This window comes from Tachypleus tridentatus, chromosome 11 (assembly GCF_004210375.1).
Source record: "Tachypleus tridentatus isolate NWPU-2018 chromosome 11, ASM421037v1, whole genome shotgun sequence".
Lineage (NCBI taxonomy): Eukaryota > Metazoa > Arthropoda > Merostomata > Xiphosura > Limulidae > Tachypleus > Tachypleus tridentatus.
In genome coordinates this window covers 17,704,766-17,721,048 of record NC_134835.1, presented here as the reverse complement: position 1 = coordinate 17,721,048, position 16,283 = coordinate 17,704,766, and the positions used below count along the sequence as shown (strand labels likewise).

The 16,283-nt window shown below is 34.5% G+C and overlaps 1 protein-coding gene across 3 annotated transcripts in view; it reads right to left on the bottom strand.

Moving 5' to 3' along the window:
* Positions 1 to 218: 218 nt before the first annotated feature.
* LOC143231722 (uncharacterized) overlaps positions 219 to 16,283 on the bottom strand; it is a 40,890-nt gene continuing 24,825 nt past the window's right edge. Inside the window, exons 2-4 of one of the 3 annotated variants that reach the window (XR_013017134.1) lie at positions 3,122 to 7,509; positions 2,864 to 2,994; positions 219 to 336 (exon numbers count right to left, since the gene is read on the bottom strand). Coding sequence is in view for 2 of the 3 variants with exons in the window: in XM_076466336.1 (XP_076322451.1) it covers positions 2,944 to 2,994; positions 3,122 to 7,465 (4,395 nt within the window). In the remaining variant the exon portion in view is untranslated. Of the gene's footprint in view, positions 337 to 425; positions 2,995 to 3,121; positions 7,510 to 16,283 lie in introns of those variants that run through there. The other 2 variants (XM_076466336.1, XM_076466335.1) reach the window with 2 other exon arrangements.

Sequence of the window (16,283 nt, the reverse complement as noted above, 5' to 3'; positions counted from 1 at the left end):
TGTGCATTCTGTAGACACAGGTATTTCATGTTTTGTTACTTCAGTACATACACAGCAAGCACTGTGTTCATGTTTATTTTAATGCTAATATTTTCACTTCAGTTTGAACACAAAACAAAATGAACATATTTTGAAAAGTTGCTGTAAGAGAATAATTATTTTTTTCAAAATATTTCAATGATAATTAACATGTTAAAAAAAGAAGTTGCACAAGCAAAAAAGAATAAAAAACATTTATTAATTATTACTAATGAATCAAATTCAATCTGTCATCATAGTGAATCTCAGGTATTGTAGATTAATTAAATTTGGAAGGTTGTTCTGTCATCATCAATCCTATGTATAAGAAAAACAAATATTTTACAATTAGACATCAAAACTTCTAATGTTACTAAAGAGTACTGCAGAATGAAAATGAAGACAGATTTGTTTCATTAGAGGTGATATATTTAATGAAAAATAAACACTTTTATTGACATCACACAGTAATAACCAATTATAAACTTTTTAAATTTTTGTTACAGGAAACTAGTTATAAAAAATAAAAGGATATAGGATACACTTCATATAACATTTAAGAAATAAAAACTAGTTTAAAAATCTATACTAATCGTCATTACTTCATATATTACCATGCAAAATGTGCACATCTTAGACATCTTTAACCACTTTACGTTTCACGTTATTTATATCCCATGTATACTGTTTCAGAATATTAAAATACAAACTCTCTCCATGTGGACATAAACAACACTATAATTCTTTTTTTCAGTAACCAACCACCCAAGTCCATGCTGCCTCTAAAAACACTTAAACAATTTAAGAATAATTCACACTTCCTTATTTTTATTAGGTGGCAAGTACAAATTCCATTGTATTTCACATAAATTTGCTTCTGTTAACTCAGAATAGTTTGTGGTGAAGTTAGGCGAGGCATTTAAACAAGTGTATTTAATTAGGCTCTCTAACTCAACTGATCCTAATAAAACTTGTTGCAACAGTACTTTTTGTGGTTACTACTTCAGTAAAAAACAATTTGAACCAAGAATATATAAAATAAATACTTCTTTACCTGGAAAAAAATGTTTTAAGTTTATAAACAATATATAAATATATATATACTGTACATAGATCCTAAACATGTATAAAAAACTACTTAGGTCAATACAAATCTGAAAGAAACCTTTTCTACGAAACTATTACGGTATTTAGTCAAAACGAAAATACAGATATTTCTACAAGAACAGTAAGAGAAATTGTTTAGTACTTTTAAGTTATGTCGCTTTTAATACAGCTTGCACAGGCAATAAATTGTGATATATGCATGCACTTATCAAACATATTAAACTGCCATGGTAACAATTGTTTATAAAATGTTGAACAAAAAAATTATAAAAAATAGCCCCACTTCGTCCTCTCAACATCAACTAAGATTTTGTGTTTTCACCTAAAGAAGTTGTGTTGTTGTTACTGCTGAAAACTGAACTTAAAATCAATCTATTCAATAACAAACACATGTTCAGAAAATTCTTTTCTTGTACTAAGCAGACAATCTTTCCCTTCTAATGAAACATTTAATGATGGCTGTCAAATATACTCTTAATATTTAATCTACCTGATAAACTATAGACATTTCATAAGCATTTTCATTATACTTGTAAATTTATGGTATCTGATGATGAAACTGGGATTGTTGTAGCTTTCAAGTCCGAAACATTTAAACAGTAGACAATTACAAATTTGTAATTCCCGACACTTAGAAGAACAACAGCATTTGTCATCCTAAGAAAGCGCACATCTTTTATTATGTTTTATAATGTGAAACATTTTTTTCTTAATGTATTACTTCATTTACTGCTTTAAATTTGTTAAGACACATATACAGATGTTCATAACTTGTATGTATGTTCGTTTGTTGTGTATATAGACACAAACATTCAGTATTTATGATTTCTCTGAAGACTATGGACATTCGTTATGGAGAAATGCGACAAACTTGTTTGAGGAACTATGTTTATAAATTGAAAATGCATGCTGAACTAAATGTGAATCTCAAATATCAATTTCATTTGGAAGAAATCTTTTAAAAGGACTAAGATACATTATTCTGGTCCCTTCTGAAGCAGTTCCTAGATTCAGGATTTATGGCATATTGGATCCTTTCAAACACCATATTGCTGTTTATCAACCAATGGATAATGCAGATAATAACCTGACTGTTCTACATACAGTAGGCTGTATGTTTGTTTTGTTATTATAATAATACAGGTTACCCTAATGACGTGTGTGTGTGTACAAAAACAAAGAGATGATGAAATTACAAATCATGATATCTTGAAATAAATTTCCCCAATTTTACAAACTATCCATATAGAAGTCATCTTAAATAATTATATGCTGTAAAAAATGTGTGTCAGAGAGGTACTATATATGAAAGTATAAATAGATAGGAAGAACCCGTTAGACTTACACATGGAAATAGTTTTATTATAAATTACATAACAGGTTTTAGATATTTATTCAGTTACCTTAGAACATGCTAAAATTATCAGTTTCTTTGAATAACCCTCCCCGAAGGCACACACCACAGAAACAATAGGAAAATTTTCTACATACACTGACTAATGATGAATACAATGATGTCCTAAAATAGAAAAACAATCTAGTTCAAGAAAATATTTGTAATTATGAAATCTGTACATGAGTTTGGTCATCCAAACACCAGTGGACAAACTTTAGAAACATGGCTTTTGACAAAAAAACATCAAATAATTCCTGACATTGCTTAAACCAGACTTCTTTTTTTTTTAAACTTTTATTAACATATCCTGGATCAAATATTTCTATGTCCTAATCTGCTCACCAGTCTGAAGGTCATTAACAGTGTCACCTACATTCACTCCTATCACAATAAACGGTCTGCATCTTCAGCTCCTCCCTCCGTCACTCCACGGGTATGTTCCTTCTTCGGGGACTCCTTCGACAGCCCAGTGTCTGAAGTATGAAGAATAACTAGTCCATCAAACGAACCTAGACATTTCTGGCACTGCTCTATCCGGCAGGCCTGAACTGAACAGTTTTTGATGTGTTTGCCTTTAATGTGATTAAAAATGCCACCAACCTCTATTCCACACTTCGGCTTGGGATGGCCATCTTCTTTCGGGGAATTTTCTTCGGTTGAAACTGACGTATCATCCCTTGTTTTTCCACGTTCTACTCCCATCTTGACCGGCATTGCTGGTTTCCTGGACCTGGATCTTGGAGTAATCTTTGGAGTTTCCATCTTGGTGTTCTTGTCTCCAGCATGCTTCTTAGAAGGCTGTTTACTGGAACTATCATCAGCATGTCTTTTCACAGATCCACTGTGAACCACATAAACATGATTTTCAAAGAGCTTGTACAAATTAAACGTTGCTGTACAAACTGTGCATTTGTACGAGAGATGTGCAGGTTTTAGTGTTATCTTGTGAACCTGATTCATATGAGCAACTAACTTACACGCATACACCAGTCCACAGATAGTACATCGACCTGCGTCCTGGTTCTTCTGTGCTAACTCCTGCATGTTGGAAGTCACCAGTCCATGGGACCCCAGCAAGTGTCGTTCAAGTCCCTGGTCTGTAAAGAACCGCCACTGACATTTTTGACAGTTAAGAGGAGGTCTGTTCTGAAGCATTTTGGGATGGATTTTCACTTTGTGTATCAACTGCATGTGATTTCGTAATTGTTCCTGATCTTTGATGTAACCATCACATATTTCACAGATCACAAAACTGTTACTGGGTAGTATTGTTTCCCCTGGTGCTGAATTTCCAGTACTGGGAAGAAAGGGTCCTTGCAGTCTAGGTGGTGGTGGCATTCCTGCCTTAAATAGGCTTTTGGTGTTATTGACAGGCATATGAGGACTACCTGCTGATGAGGCTGCTACATTTGTAAAGAGGGCAACTGGTTGAGGACCTGAATCATATGCATTAGATATCTGGGTGACTGGTTTGCAACTAATGGCTGAGTTAGAGGTATTGATCATTGGATGAACATTGCCACCTTCAACCACCTTATAAATCTGATTGGTGGGAACAGTCAATGGAACGTGTCGAGATGATGAATTTATGCGTGTGTTGGTAGCCTGACGAGTCATGTTGTTCTTAGAACTAGCAGAGGCTCTATTAAAAGCTCTAACTTGCGATTTTGAATGTAGAACTACATTATCTGCTAGGTGTTGGTACACTGGTCGATTGTAGGGTAACATTCCAACAGGAGCAACAGATCTAGTAACATTACTGTGATGTCTTGGAACATTAGAGTGCTTTTTGTGACCTCCTCTAGAGCTTGTTGGACAACCTGGTCGTTTCATTGTTGCTGAAGCCATCTCTACAAGTTGTCGTTCATATAAGTATGTTTTAATGTCCATCATAGTTATAGGTTTTGCAGTTTTTGCTGACATTTCAAGTTCTGTGGCCTGATTCCTACCCAAAACAAAAAACTTCTGACATCTATTCATATGACTGTTTAACTTCTGTTTCTGATTTGTATCAAATGGACATAAAGGGCACTCATGAAAATGAGAAGGAGGTGGAAGCTGACCCACCTTTTTATGTTCAGCTTCCATGTGAAAAAGAATTGCTTTCGAGTCTCTTGTGCAAAAATCACAGAGATGGCATGAAAATTCCCTACGTGATGTAACAAAGGGTACTGCAGAATGACCATCCATCACAATGGAAGATTCTGATTTAAACTCACATTTGTCACACTTATGATTTCCAAAAATAAATGGTTCATTGGCTTTTTTAGCCTGTAAATATGCCATTTTCATGATCAGATATTCATTTTCTAATTGTTTTATTTTTCCTTCTCTGCGCATTTGCCGATCTTTAGACCTCAATAAATCTTTTTTGTGCCACTCTTGAACTCGACTTAAACCTATTGCAGTGAGAAAACCAACAGCACTACTAGTGAAGAGTTCTTTACTTTCTTCTTCCACTTTGTTTTTGTTTTCAGAAGATGATACTCTCGCTTCCTTTGTATCCTTTTTACTTTTTTCAGTTTTATTACTAGCTTTTTCTTCATCAGATGATAACTTAAAATATTTTTTTGCCCCTTCTGTATCATCTAACAATTTCTCGGTTTTACCTACTGTGTTTTCTTTGTCAAGTGACGTGCTAGTTTTGTAATGTACTTCCTCTTTATTACTTGTTTCAGATGTATCATGTTTAAATTTTTCAGTGTGGACTTCTGTCTTCTCTTTATCTATTGTAGATACATCCTTAGTTTCTTCTCCCAAATTCTTGACTTTAGAAGTATCATTATTATCTGTATGTTCTACAGGTTCTTTGTCCAATTCTTTAGGTTTTAATTCTGATTTCTCACCACTAACTACTACCTTTAAAGGTTCCTCATTTCTCTCCTTTATTTTTTCTATGTCTTCTTGTTTGTCATTACTTTCTGCAGATCTATCAGATCCATTCACATTTTTCTCAGATTTAACTTTAGAAGTACTGTTCTCAGTACATTCAGATACAGACAAACCTTTTCCTACTTTACTAAAGTTACTTTCACTGTCAAGTGTAGCTTCAGATGAAAACTTATCTTTTTTTTTTAGCAGCAAAGGTGTCACCATTGATGGACATTCTAATAATGTTTCATCTTCACACAGTCTGAAGTTGTAGCTATCAGGTAATTTTACAGGAATAAATTTCCCAATTTTTACTTTATCTTTAAAAATTTCTGGAAACCCTGCTTCCTGGAGAATCTTTTCTACCATTTCATCTGTAACTACACTACCACATATGCTTTCTAACAGAGGAGGCAGGGGCTTATCTTTACACTTTTCTTGGTGATGCTCTGGAACTTTATCTTTTGGCTTTTCCCTTGATTTATCTTGAGGTTTCTCTGAGATAGGCTTTTGCATCATTGACTTTTGGGATTCTTCATTCTTACTTGATGGAATTATAGAAATGGTAAGGTGTTTCAGAAACCCAGATTTCAGTATTTCGGGTATATTTGTTAAGGAGTCCTTGCAATTTCCTGTCTTATTTGTCTGTTTATCATGAGCACTAGTTCCATCAATGGTTTTTTTGTTAACCTGACCCTCCAAAGAAGGGTGATCATTAATGTCAAGTTTATCACTTAGCCTGTGTTGGGTTTTACCAGGAGTTTTATCATTTTCATTTGTATAAGGTGGTAACTGGATTTTTTGTTGTTGACTAGATTTATGTGAAATTTTGTCTACAGGTTTTACTACTAAACCTTTTGGTGCTCTGATTAACTTCTCAACGTTGCCTTCATCATTCTCATTAGTAAAGTGTTTCTCTACAGATTGATCACAAATTTCTTTTTCTACAATTGTTCCATTTTGACCACCGTGATTTTGAAGATTCACAGAAGTATTGGTTTTCAATTTGTCTTCTCTCATGTTACTTGAATCTGTATTTAAAGATTCACTGTCTTTGCTTGCTAGATTCTTTCTACCATCATCATTATGACCATCCCTTTTTCCTTCTTCATTGTCTTTGATCTTCTCACACACAGAAATCATTATTTTTTGTTTAACACTGTTATTTTCTTTAATTGATAAATAATTGGAACCATCAATACATTTTTCTACCTCCCTAGTTTCTTTTGCACGGCATTCATTGTTATCCAGATTATCTTTCTGAAGTGAAACATCTTCTATACTAGTATCACATTTCACGATTTCATGTGCATAGCTCCACTCCTTTTTAAAGTTATTTTCATTCGGACTTTGTTTTGACTCATTTTTATAAGTTTTTGTCAAGCATTCGTCATTTGTGGCCTTTAACAGAGTTTCACTTTCTGATAAATTAATATTGTTTAAATAATTGCTACTACAGTAAGTACCTTGAATAATTTCATTACATCCAAGTTTCTGAGAATTTACAGGTTCTGATGACCTTTCTATAGTTTTGCAACATTTACCATTCTTATTGTTATTGTCATTTTTTTCAGTTTCAGATACAACATTAATACTTCTCCCCTCATCATGCAACTGTTTATTTGGTGCCATGTTTTTTAGATCATAAGTAGAGGAAGATTCCTTTAATTCATCAGCTACAACTGACAGTTTTTGTGAAAACTGTTCACTCTCTACTCTTAAATCCTCTACAGTATCTTGTGAAATGCTACAGTTTTTCAACTGGCCAGTCTCCTGACATTCTAAACTTCTATCGTTATTCTGCTTTAATTCTCCCACACCTGAAAGACAGTTGCTCTGATTAACTTTACTATTACTAGAATCAGATTCATCAAGGACACCATTAATAGCTGATGGACGAAGCAAATTATCATTAGTATTTTGTTTAGAAATGCTTATGTTGCCATTTTTAGAAGTTCCCAAGTCAACAGTATTTTCATGAGAAATGTTACTTTCATCATGTTTAACCTGCCAACAGTCATCAGGTTGAAAATCAATAAAAGGGTGCACCACTTCTTTCAGTTGATCACCCATGTTGACCTACTGCAATAACTACTACCATATCCTTCCTAAAACATCTACAAGACAAAAAAACAAAAAACAGACAATTAGAACAGCAATAAGAATATGTATACAGTCACATCCTCACAATCTTCTGAGGATGAAAAATTAAGATACGGATAATATGATAAAAACAATCAGTTAAAGAATATGATAAACAAAAAGACTGAGAGAAATACTACATAAAACACAAACAAACTTACTTAAACAATATTAAAACAAACGTTCTCCTTTATTCAGTACAGATTTGAACAGTAGTTAGCAAGTATACTGTAAAATTATACACTGACATATCATGCAGCCATATAACTAAGAACATTTGAAAAAAGTGTTCAACAGAAGTTAATGTAAAGTTATAGTTTCCTCTACTACTTTATCCATTAATCTAACTATTCTATTTTATCTCAGCTTGCAGGGACACATCAAATATAATGTACCTTCTTCAAATAAGATATTGACTGATGAATCCTAGTAAATTTGTTTTTATGTGCATTTACTACCAGTTGTTTCTGTTTTTACATAAAAAGTGTTATTTATAGAGATTTTTGTAGTTACAAATTTACATTCATCAAAAACCACACAGATGATGGACGAAAATGACATAACAATTTTTTATTAAACTATTTTAATTTTTAAACTGAGCCATTCAATCAGTGTCTACATGTTCAGCTTCAAAACAACATCACTGAGGAATATCAGTGGATGACCTACAAGTGAGTAAAAGTGAGGCTGACTTTTCTGTAAAAAATAACCTTATTTAGTAGGCTTTACAATACTGTTAAGAGTAGTTAGGAAATAAGTAGTGATTTGGGGTATCTGAAAAAACAGTAGTCTTAATATGGTCAGTAAAGACTGAGATTGATTAGGTTTATGTATAAGAATGGGTGAGGAGGTCATGAATCATGAAGGTTCACAAACTCAGATTTAAAAAAATAAGTTAAAAATATTTATATTATAGGCATAGGATTAAGTTCTATTTTTCATATATATTAACAAACAAATAAGTTGTATGAATCAGGGAATTCAGTTGAGATGAAAGATTTTAAAAGTACTGAAGCTTGGTTTAACTTGGAAAACAATTACACAAATACCATTTAAGTTTCTGGATACAAGTTATTCCATAGTGATAATTGTTAAAAGAAAATGGGAATGAGTTGGGTATTTATATTATTAAAAATACCAAAAATTAAATAGTCTGCTATAATGAAAGACTTAAAGGCCTATAAATCTACTACAAAACTGATTAAAAAGAATATTAATAGCTTAAAAAAAGGAATGTGAAAAAAAAACACAAAAGTATTATACATTCAATGTATTATGATGGACAAGACAATGTCAAAATGGTAGTTATGCCTCAAAAAATGTTGTGATCCCAAGATAACTGAACACCTATTGTTGGTTTTAGCTACAGAATATGATCAGAAGATTTTACAAGTAGATTTCCAACTGGAAATATGTCTGATACCCTTCAATATGTTAAGATAAAGAACTATTAAGTTTCACTATTGGAAATGAAATGAAGATGAGTCATCTGGCAGAGATAATATTAATCTTAATGTAATGAAGGAAACAAAACAGCAGACTTGGAGATGATTAACTTTAATTTTTAACATATCCACTAATATTGTGGGGGCCAAAAGGTTGAATATATATATATATACACACACAATGTCCAAGTGGTCTAATAATCATAAAATATGATGTCTTACAGTGAAAAATAATAAATGGAATTGACTATTACAAAAATTCAAAGCAGAGAACTAGCTTAAAAACATTCATATGTTCTACTCATCAAGATATACAAACTACTTTTTCTAATGTAAAGTCCAGAGGTGCTGCTAAGCACTGGCAGTTCTCCAAATCCCAAACTGCATCTTTGAAAATCAGAATAGAAAACCATGATCGATATTTTACTCAAAAACTGAAAAATTAATGCTTGTATGGATGCAAGCCCAGAATCTTTTAAACACCCAGTGGCACCTCTGATTAAATGATTAATTTACAATGGTTTTGTATTATATTTTAAAATTAGTAATATATTAATCTATAACTAAAAAGACTATGTAAAAAGAGCACTAAAACAAAAGTCATGTTATCACAGATAGTATGGATGTGGAAAAGTAAAGTCCTATATTATAAATTTGCTTTCTCTCAAAATTTCAGTGACTTTGATGTACTTTAACTTTTGATAAACTATTACATCAGAAACTTATGAAAACTATATCTGTTGGAGCAGCCAAAACATTAATTAAATAGGGAAGCAGATCAGCTGCACTAAAAATGGTCAAGTATTACAACATAGTTTTGCTATTTTTGGAAAGTACATGTTCTGTCATAAAACAAAATTACCTAGAATCTCTTTGGAGAACATGCTCAAATGACATCAAAATGGCTGCTACTTTGTACTGAAATGGAATAGCCAAATAATGAACATCTTTTCACTCATTACTTTAATTTCTAAGTTTGCAATATTAAAGTGGATTAGTTGAAAACAACATCTGACTATTAAGAGTTACTAGGTACCAGGATGCACTTACCAAATGGGCATCAGTGTTCCTTGAATGTCTATTTATGAATCAATAAGGTTCATTGTGAATAAATATTGTGAAATAACAGATTTAAATGTTGTCAGGCTTTATTTAAATGGTATCCAAGTGTGCCAATTAATGCATCAAAACTTAGTCACATGACTAGCATTTCCTTTGCCTTTGTTACAGAAATTATTACATTTTTGCCTTGTACAAATAACATATAAGTTGATTATACTAGCAACTAATAGATGTAGCCTAACATATTTACAAATGTTACAGGCACAGTGACGAATGAACTAAAGCCAACTAGCCAAATATAATTCCAGAGAGTATCAACAATATGAGCACTAATACTTGTATCATTTGCAAAGCCAAAAAGGGACCTTTATATGTCAAGGAAAAGACATTCACAATTACACCAAAGTATTAGTAACCATTTGGAAATCCTATAAGGAATGTCAAGATGAAGTTGTTGAAATAGTACCACTGCTCTGTAAGATACCTCAACTGTTCAATAGTACCACTGCTCTGTAAGATACCTCAACTGTTCAATAGTACCACTGCTCTGTAAGATACCTCAACTGTCCAATAGTACTACTGCTCTGTAAGATACCTCAACTGTCCAATAGTACTACTGCTCTGTAACATACCTCAACTGTCCAATAGTACCACTGCTCTGTAAGATACCTCAACTGTCCAATAGTACTACTGCTCTGTAAGATACCTCAACTGTCCAATAGTACTACTACTCTGTAAGATACCTCAACTGTCCAATAGTACCACTGCTCTGTAAGATACCTCAACTGTCCAAAATTTGGTTCTATTTTCCTTGTAGACCTCAATATATTGACATGCAGAAACATACAACAGTACAAAAATAATGTCTAAAGAGTGCTTCTTTTGATGACCTATGATGTTTACTGTGAGAAGACAAGTTATTTTCTTCCTGGGATGAAAACTGCTTAATTTTTGGAAACCCAGAAACTAAAAAGAAAGGCAAAACCCTCTCAAAGGTGAACACAGAGTTGGCAGATGTTCGTGAGAGAGTGCTGAATGCTACTACTACAAAAGGGGAGGAAGTTTTTTTGAAAAGTTCACTTATGAAGAGGATATATTTCCAAAGAATGCAAAATGCCTAAGATTTAGCAATAAAACTTGCACATCTCTGAGAAACATCAACACTTATAAGTGAAAAATATAGCCAAATCTACCCAAGGTAAGGCAACAAGAACTGTTTACTCAGAGTTTAAGCAGCAGAATGGTGGAATAATGGTTCTTTCTGAAATATATAAAAACTACAAGGAATATCTGATCAAACAGGTACGAGTCTTTACACTGCCAAACTTTTTTGTCAAGGAATTGTTGAACAAAATATTTGGTGACAAGATATTGTTTTACAGTCAGAAAAGATTGCCAAATATAGACTGCTCAAACCCAATTTTGGTAGGAAATTTGCTCCAAAAATTTCAGAAATTATTGGAATCTGATATTGACAGAGAATGAGGATGAAACAATTCACAAAGCTGTCATCATACTCTACAGAAATGTACAGCAGATAAAATCAATGGCTGAGTACACATATCCTCAAGAAATTGAGCATGATGCATCAACTGCCTCTGATTCAGCAGACTATAATTATAACAGAATATATTCAATTTAAAAGTTCACTACTGGATGATCCAAGTTATTTACTCTGTTTAGTATAGCTTGCTGAAAATGAAAAATGTATATTTCAAAACATTCATGAGTAAAATGTTTGTTACTGAGTGCCTTATCTACTGCAGTCACTGTGGTATAGGTTGCACCACCATTTCATTTGACCTCATGGTGCGATTACAACACAAACATGGTAGCAGAAACCTTATCAAGACTATATTCACATGGGATGCATGCTAACTATGATGAAATAAGAATATTTTAAATATCTGCTGCAGAAGATATGATATCACCAACATATAACAGTCTATATACCACAGCCTTGATTTGAAGATAGCAAGAGGTGCTCTGATATCAATGTTGAAACTGTAAATGGGAGAAATACAACATACCATTCTATGAAATACACACCATTCTATGACCAAAGAAATATTTCAGGAACAACTTATAGCAGATCAGCAGTCCCAAACCACAAAACTGTGAACAACATGCAAGACCATTATATGCAAGGATAGTTACTTCCTGAAGACATTACAACTTGGAAAGCCAAAATTTCATCCAGAACTGATGAGAACACTTGACACACTTAAAGTTCTAACCAAGAAACTTGAAAAATTGCAGATACTTCACTGTTTGAAAGACTTGTTTGGGCTTTGTTACACCAGGTATCCAAAGGAGTACTCCTCATAACAGAAAACGTGTGCTATGCACATAATCAAACAGTCTGCTTCTGGATAGGTTTCAACAACAAAGTGACTTCATGTGATGTTAACAATGACAGTTGCCACATACCCTTCTGTCATACAAGCATCATCATCTTATATGGGTATATAAAGCAAGGTAAAGATTTAACTCAAATGGAGCCTTGATGAAGAATTTTATCTCATTATACACCTAGGTGGATTTCACACCCTGTCAACTTTCCTTGCCAGTATTAGAAACACCTAGTGATGCTGAATAGAAAGATATGCTTGAATATTTGGAAAGCTATACATATGCCACAGTTTAGAGTGTGCTGTCAGGAAAGCAATTTCATTGTACTGTAAGAGAACTTTATTAGCATTTGAGGCTCTCTGTCATGCAGATCTTTATTACTAACTTCTTGAAACTGTTAAGTTAAAACCATCTCAGTAACAGGTTTGTAGCTATTATGTATAATCTTTGTAATGTACAGAAAACATTCTTAGAGAATTACCATGTCTCATCAAAGAGTATTGATGCCCTTACAAGTATGCTAATCCACTGCTAAAAGATCAAACCTTAGTGTGACAAAAATTTGCCACATTTGCACTCTGGGACAGCTTCCTGATGGCTATGTAAATCTTAACTGCCAATATCTTGGCTGAAAGGGAATGGAACTGACAGCTTCATCTCTGTACTAACATCAGCATGCTACAATACTTTTCCAGGCAAATTGGTTGAGCTATGCTCAATGGGGGAACACTATATGCTATTGAGAAGCATACCTCACAACCAGATACAGTCACAGATAAATCTTCCAGTGGGGAGTTTGCAGTGAAACAAACCTCTAGAAAGTTAAAAAACAAGAAGTGATACAGATGTGGATTTCTTTATTTTGCATTTTATGGTGCAAAGTGCCTAGGCTATCTGCACCAAATAACTGGTAAAAAAAATAAAAGTAAATTAAAATTTCTAAAAAGCAACCATGTTAAAATAAAACAAAGTTATATTTTTGAATTAAAAAGGCCAATTGCTCTTAAAAACTAAAAACATTTATAAGGTGGACAGTGCCACTGGTGATCGTGACATCATCCAGTGCCAGAGGTAAACCTGTGGAAAAAACATGTCTATAATAGTACTGTTGTTGAGAGGCATAATGATGGCATGACAGTAAAATATGGACTATTGTGACCTAAGTGTCACACAGTTCACACATTGGTGCATCAGTCCCAGATAAAAGTAAACAATGAGTTAAAAAAATGAAACCAATGGATAGTCTAGTTAGGCCAACTTCTTTCTGATCCTTATGAAAACAAGATGACCAATGTCCAGTATAAGGTTTTAGCTGGAAAAGCTTGTTTTCACATTGCCCATTCCAAGTCAACTGCCAACTGGCACAGAGTTGAGCCTTGAATACAGGTCATAGTCCATTTACAGAAAAGGCACAGAAGTGATAGCAGCAGTGTCAACTAGCTTATTCCCACAAATACCAATGTAGTCTGGTATCCAGAAGAACTGGATAGAAGTAGATGTTAAAGAGAAATGGGCCAGTCAGTTTTCAATATCGATGAGAGCAGGGTGAGAACTAATGTGAAGTGATTCCAGGCCCAGTAGAAAGCTGGCAAGTCAGTGTAAATGGTACAATGAGTATTGCTTAGCTTCTATGTGATCCTGGGCAAGAGAAGTGGTGTGGAGTTTGGCAGTGAACACAGAAACTGTAGAGGGAGTATTGTGTGCAACCACTGAACTACAACAAACCATGGCAGAACCCACACAGTCACCTAATTTTGAACTATCCATATAAATGGGAATGGAAGGATGGTTTGAAAGATGTTCAGCAAATAAAAACGATAATTCCAATCAGGAGCATCCTCTTTTCTCAGATGACTCAAAGTAAGGCCAAACTTGGTGATGGGCTGGCCAGTGGTTACAGCAATGTCATCCAAGGACAGACCCAATTCACCCAACTGCATCTGAATACAAAAGACAAAAGGAATAATAGCAGATTGTCTGTTCTGAAAAAGCATAGCCCACTGAGGAAGGAAAACACAACTCCAGGTGGAATGCTGTGGTATGATTTGAAGTTTTGAAGCATACAGTAAAGACAGTTGCAAACAGAAGAGATGTAGAGGAGGTTCATGAGACTCTGTGTACAAACTCTGGACAGGGGAAGTGCAGAAAGCCTTGTGCATAGCCAAATCCCTGATGATGAATGCAGTCCAGCATCTTCAAGGCTGATGTTCTGGCAGAGCCATAGACCAGTGATATATAGTTTAGCTTTTTTTTTTTTTTTAATTTCATGCAAAGTTACATGAGGGTTTCTGTGCTAGCTGTCCGTAACTTATTAGTACTGTAAGACTAGATGAAAGGCAGCTAGTCATCACCACCCTCCAACAACTCTTGGGCTACACTTTTACCAACAAATAAAGTAGACCAAGAGATCAATAGCAGTAAAAGACTGACTAGTTGCATGAAAATAAGTATAAGAACCAGTACTGAAGAGAGAAAGGTTGTGATCTGAGAGCATACACTCTACAGAGTGATCCCTCCCATCAATATCAGTACCTCCCCAAAAGGGATTATGTCTACTAAAGTCCCCAGGATTAAAATGAGAGCATCAAAGTGTGATTGATCATACCTCTCTCCAGAAGACAGGTGGAGAGAACAAAGAGTGAGGTATGACCCAAGGAAACATACATGACTATGGGCTTCAAAGGTGTGTCAAGTGGCAAAGACAGGGTGGGAACATGCTGACTGACCAGCAGTGCCACCTCTCCATGCATTCATCCATCACACAACCTGTCATTTCTGTACAAAGAAAACTGCCAAAAGGTGACTGTATCAGCAGGTTTCAAAAATATTTCCAAAGGAAAGGCACACAGGATAAGAAAAATCAGTTAGTTCTTTGATGTCATCTGACCTCAACAATTCCACAGTATCAAAGTGGACACTTTTACTTATGTATAGGCAAAATGAGTGGAGAGCCCTTCTGTTTTAACCATGTTTTTTTTTCTTCATTCAAAGGAGGTCTATCGACCTCCATGGATCCTACCCTGGGTCAACTAAACAGGTTTCTATCATTGGAAGAAGATTCCAGCAACTAAGGGAATGAATGAATGATCATTCTGCATCTTGGGGTCAGAGAAGACAACTGACCCAAGGAAATATCAGAACCTGGAGCCAAAGGAAGTGGATCCATGGATCTGTTGGAAGGAATGGTAGGGACAGAAATGGGTGATGACATTGACTCAAGAATTTTCTTAATCATAGAGGGCAAAAGACTTTTCACATGGTTTGAGAATGATTCTTTTGAAGGCATGGAGAGATCTGTCTGTACTCCCACTGTAGCAGTGGAAGGAAGTGCAGCAGCATAAGTCTGAGATGGAATGGTGGATAGTAACTTTCAAGTCTTGGGTTAAGAAATGTGAAGCATTTTCAAATGCTGTATTTCTTTTTCTTCCATCAACCTTGGGCATGAACAAAAGTAAGATGGGTGAGAGCCACTAAATTTAACACTCATGTGCATCATGGTCCTTGCCACTGCAATGTGCACACATCAAAAAACCAGGATGTGGTCTTTAAGTGACAGAACTGCTGACACTGGAGAGTTTGGAATATATGACTGTAACTTGCAATTTAGGTAACCTGCCTTGATGGTGGTAGTTAGAGACGTCGTAATTTAAACTTGAAAATTAGAACATTGGTTGGCATCATAATTCCATCTTTGCAAATGGAGATGTTTCACTGCAGAAACTCCATGAATGGAGAAACCAGCAAAGATCTCTGACTTAGGGATGTTCTACAAATCCCTATCAACAACTACAACTCATAACATTTTCAAAGTAGCATGGGGAGTAACCTGAATGGGTATATCCCCAATAGCCTTTGAATACAAGAGTTCACCGTGTTTAGGAGTGGATGTT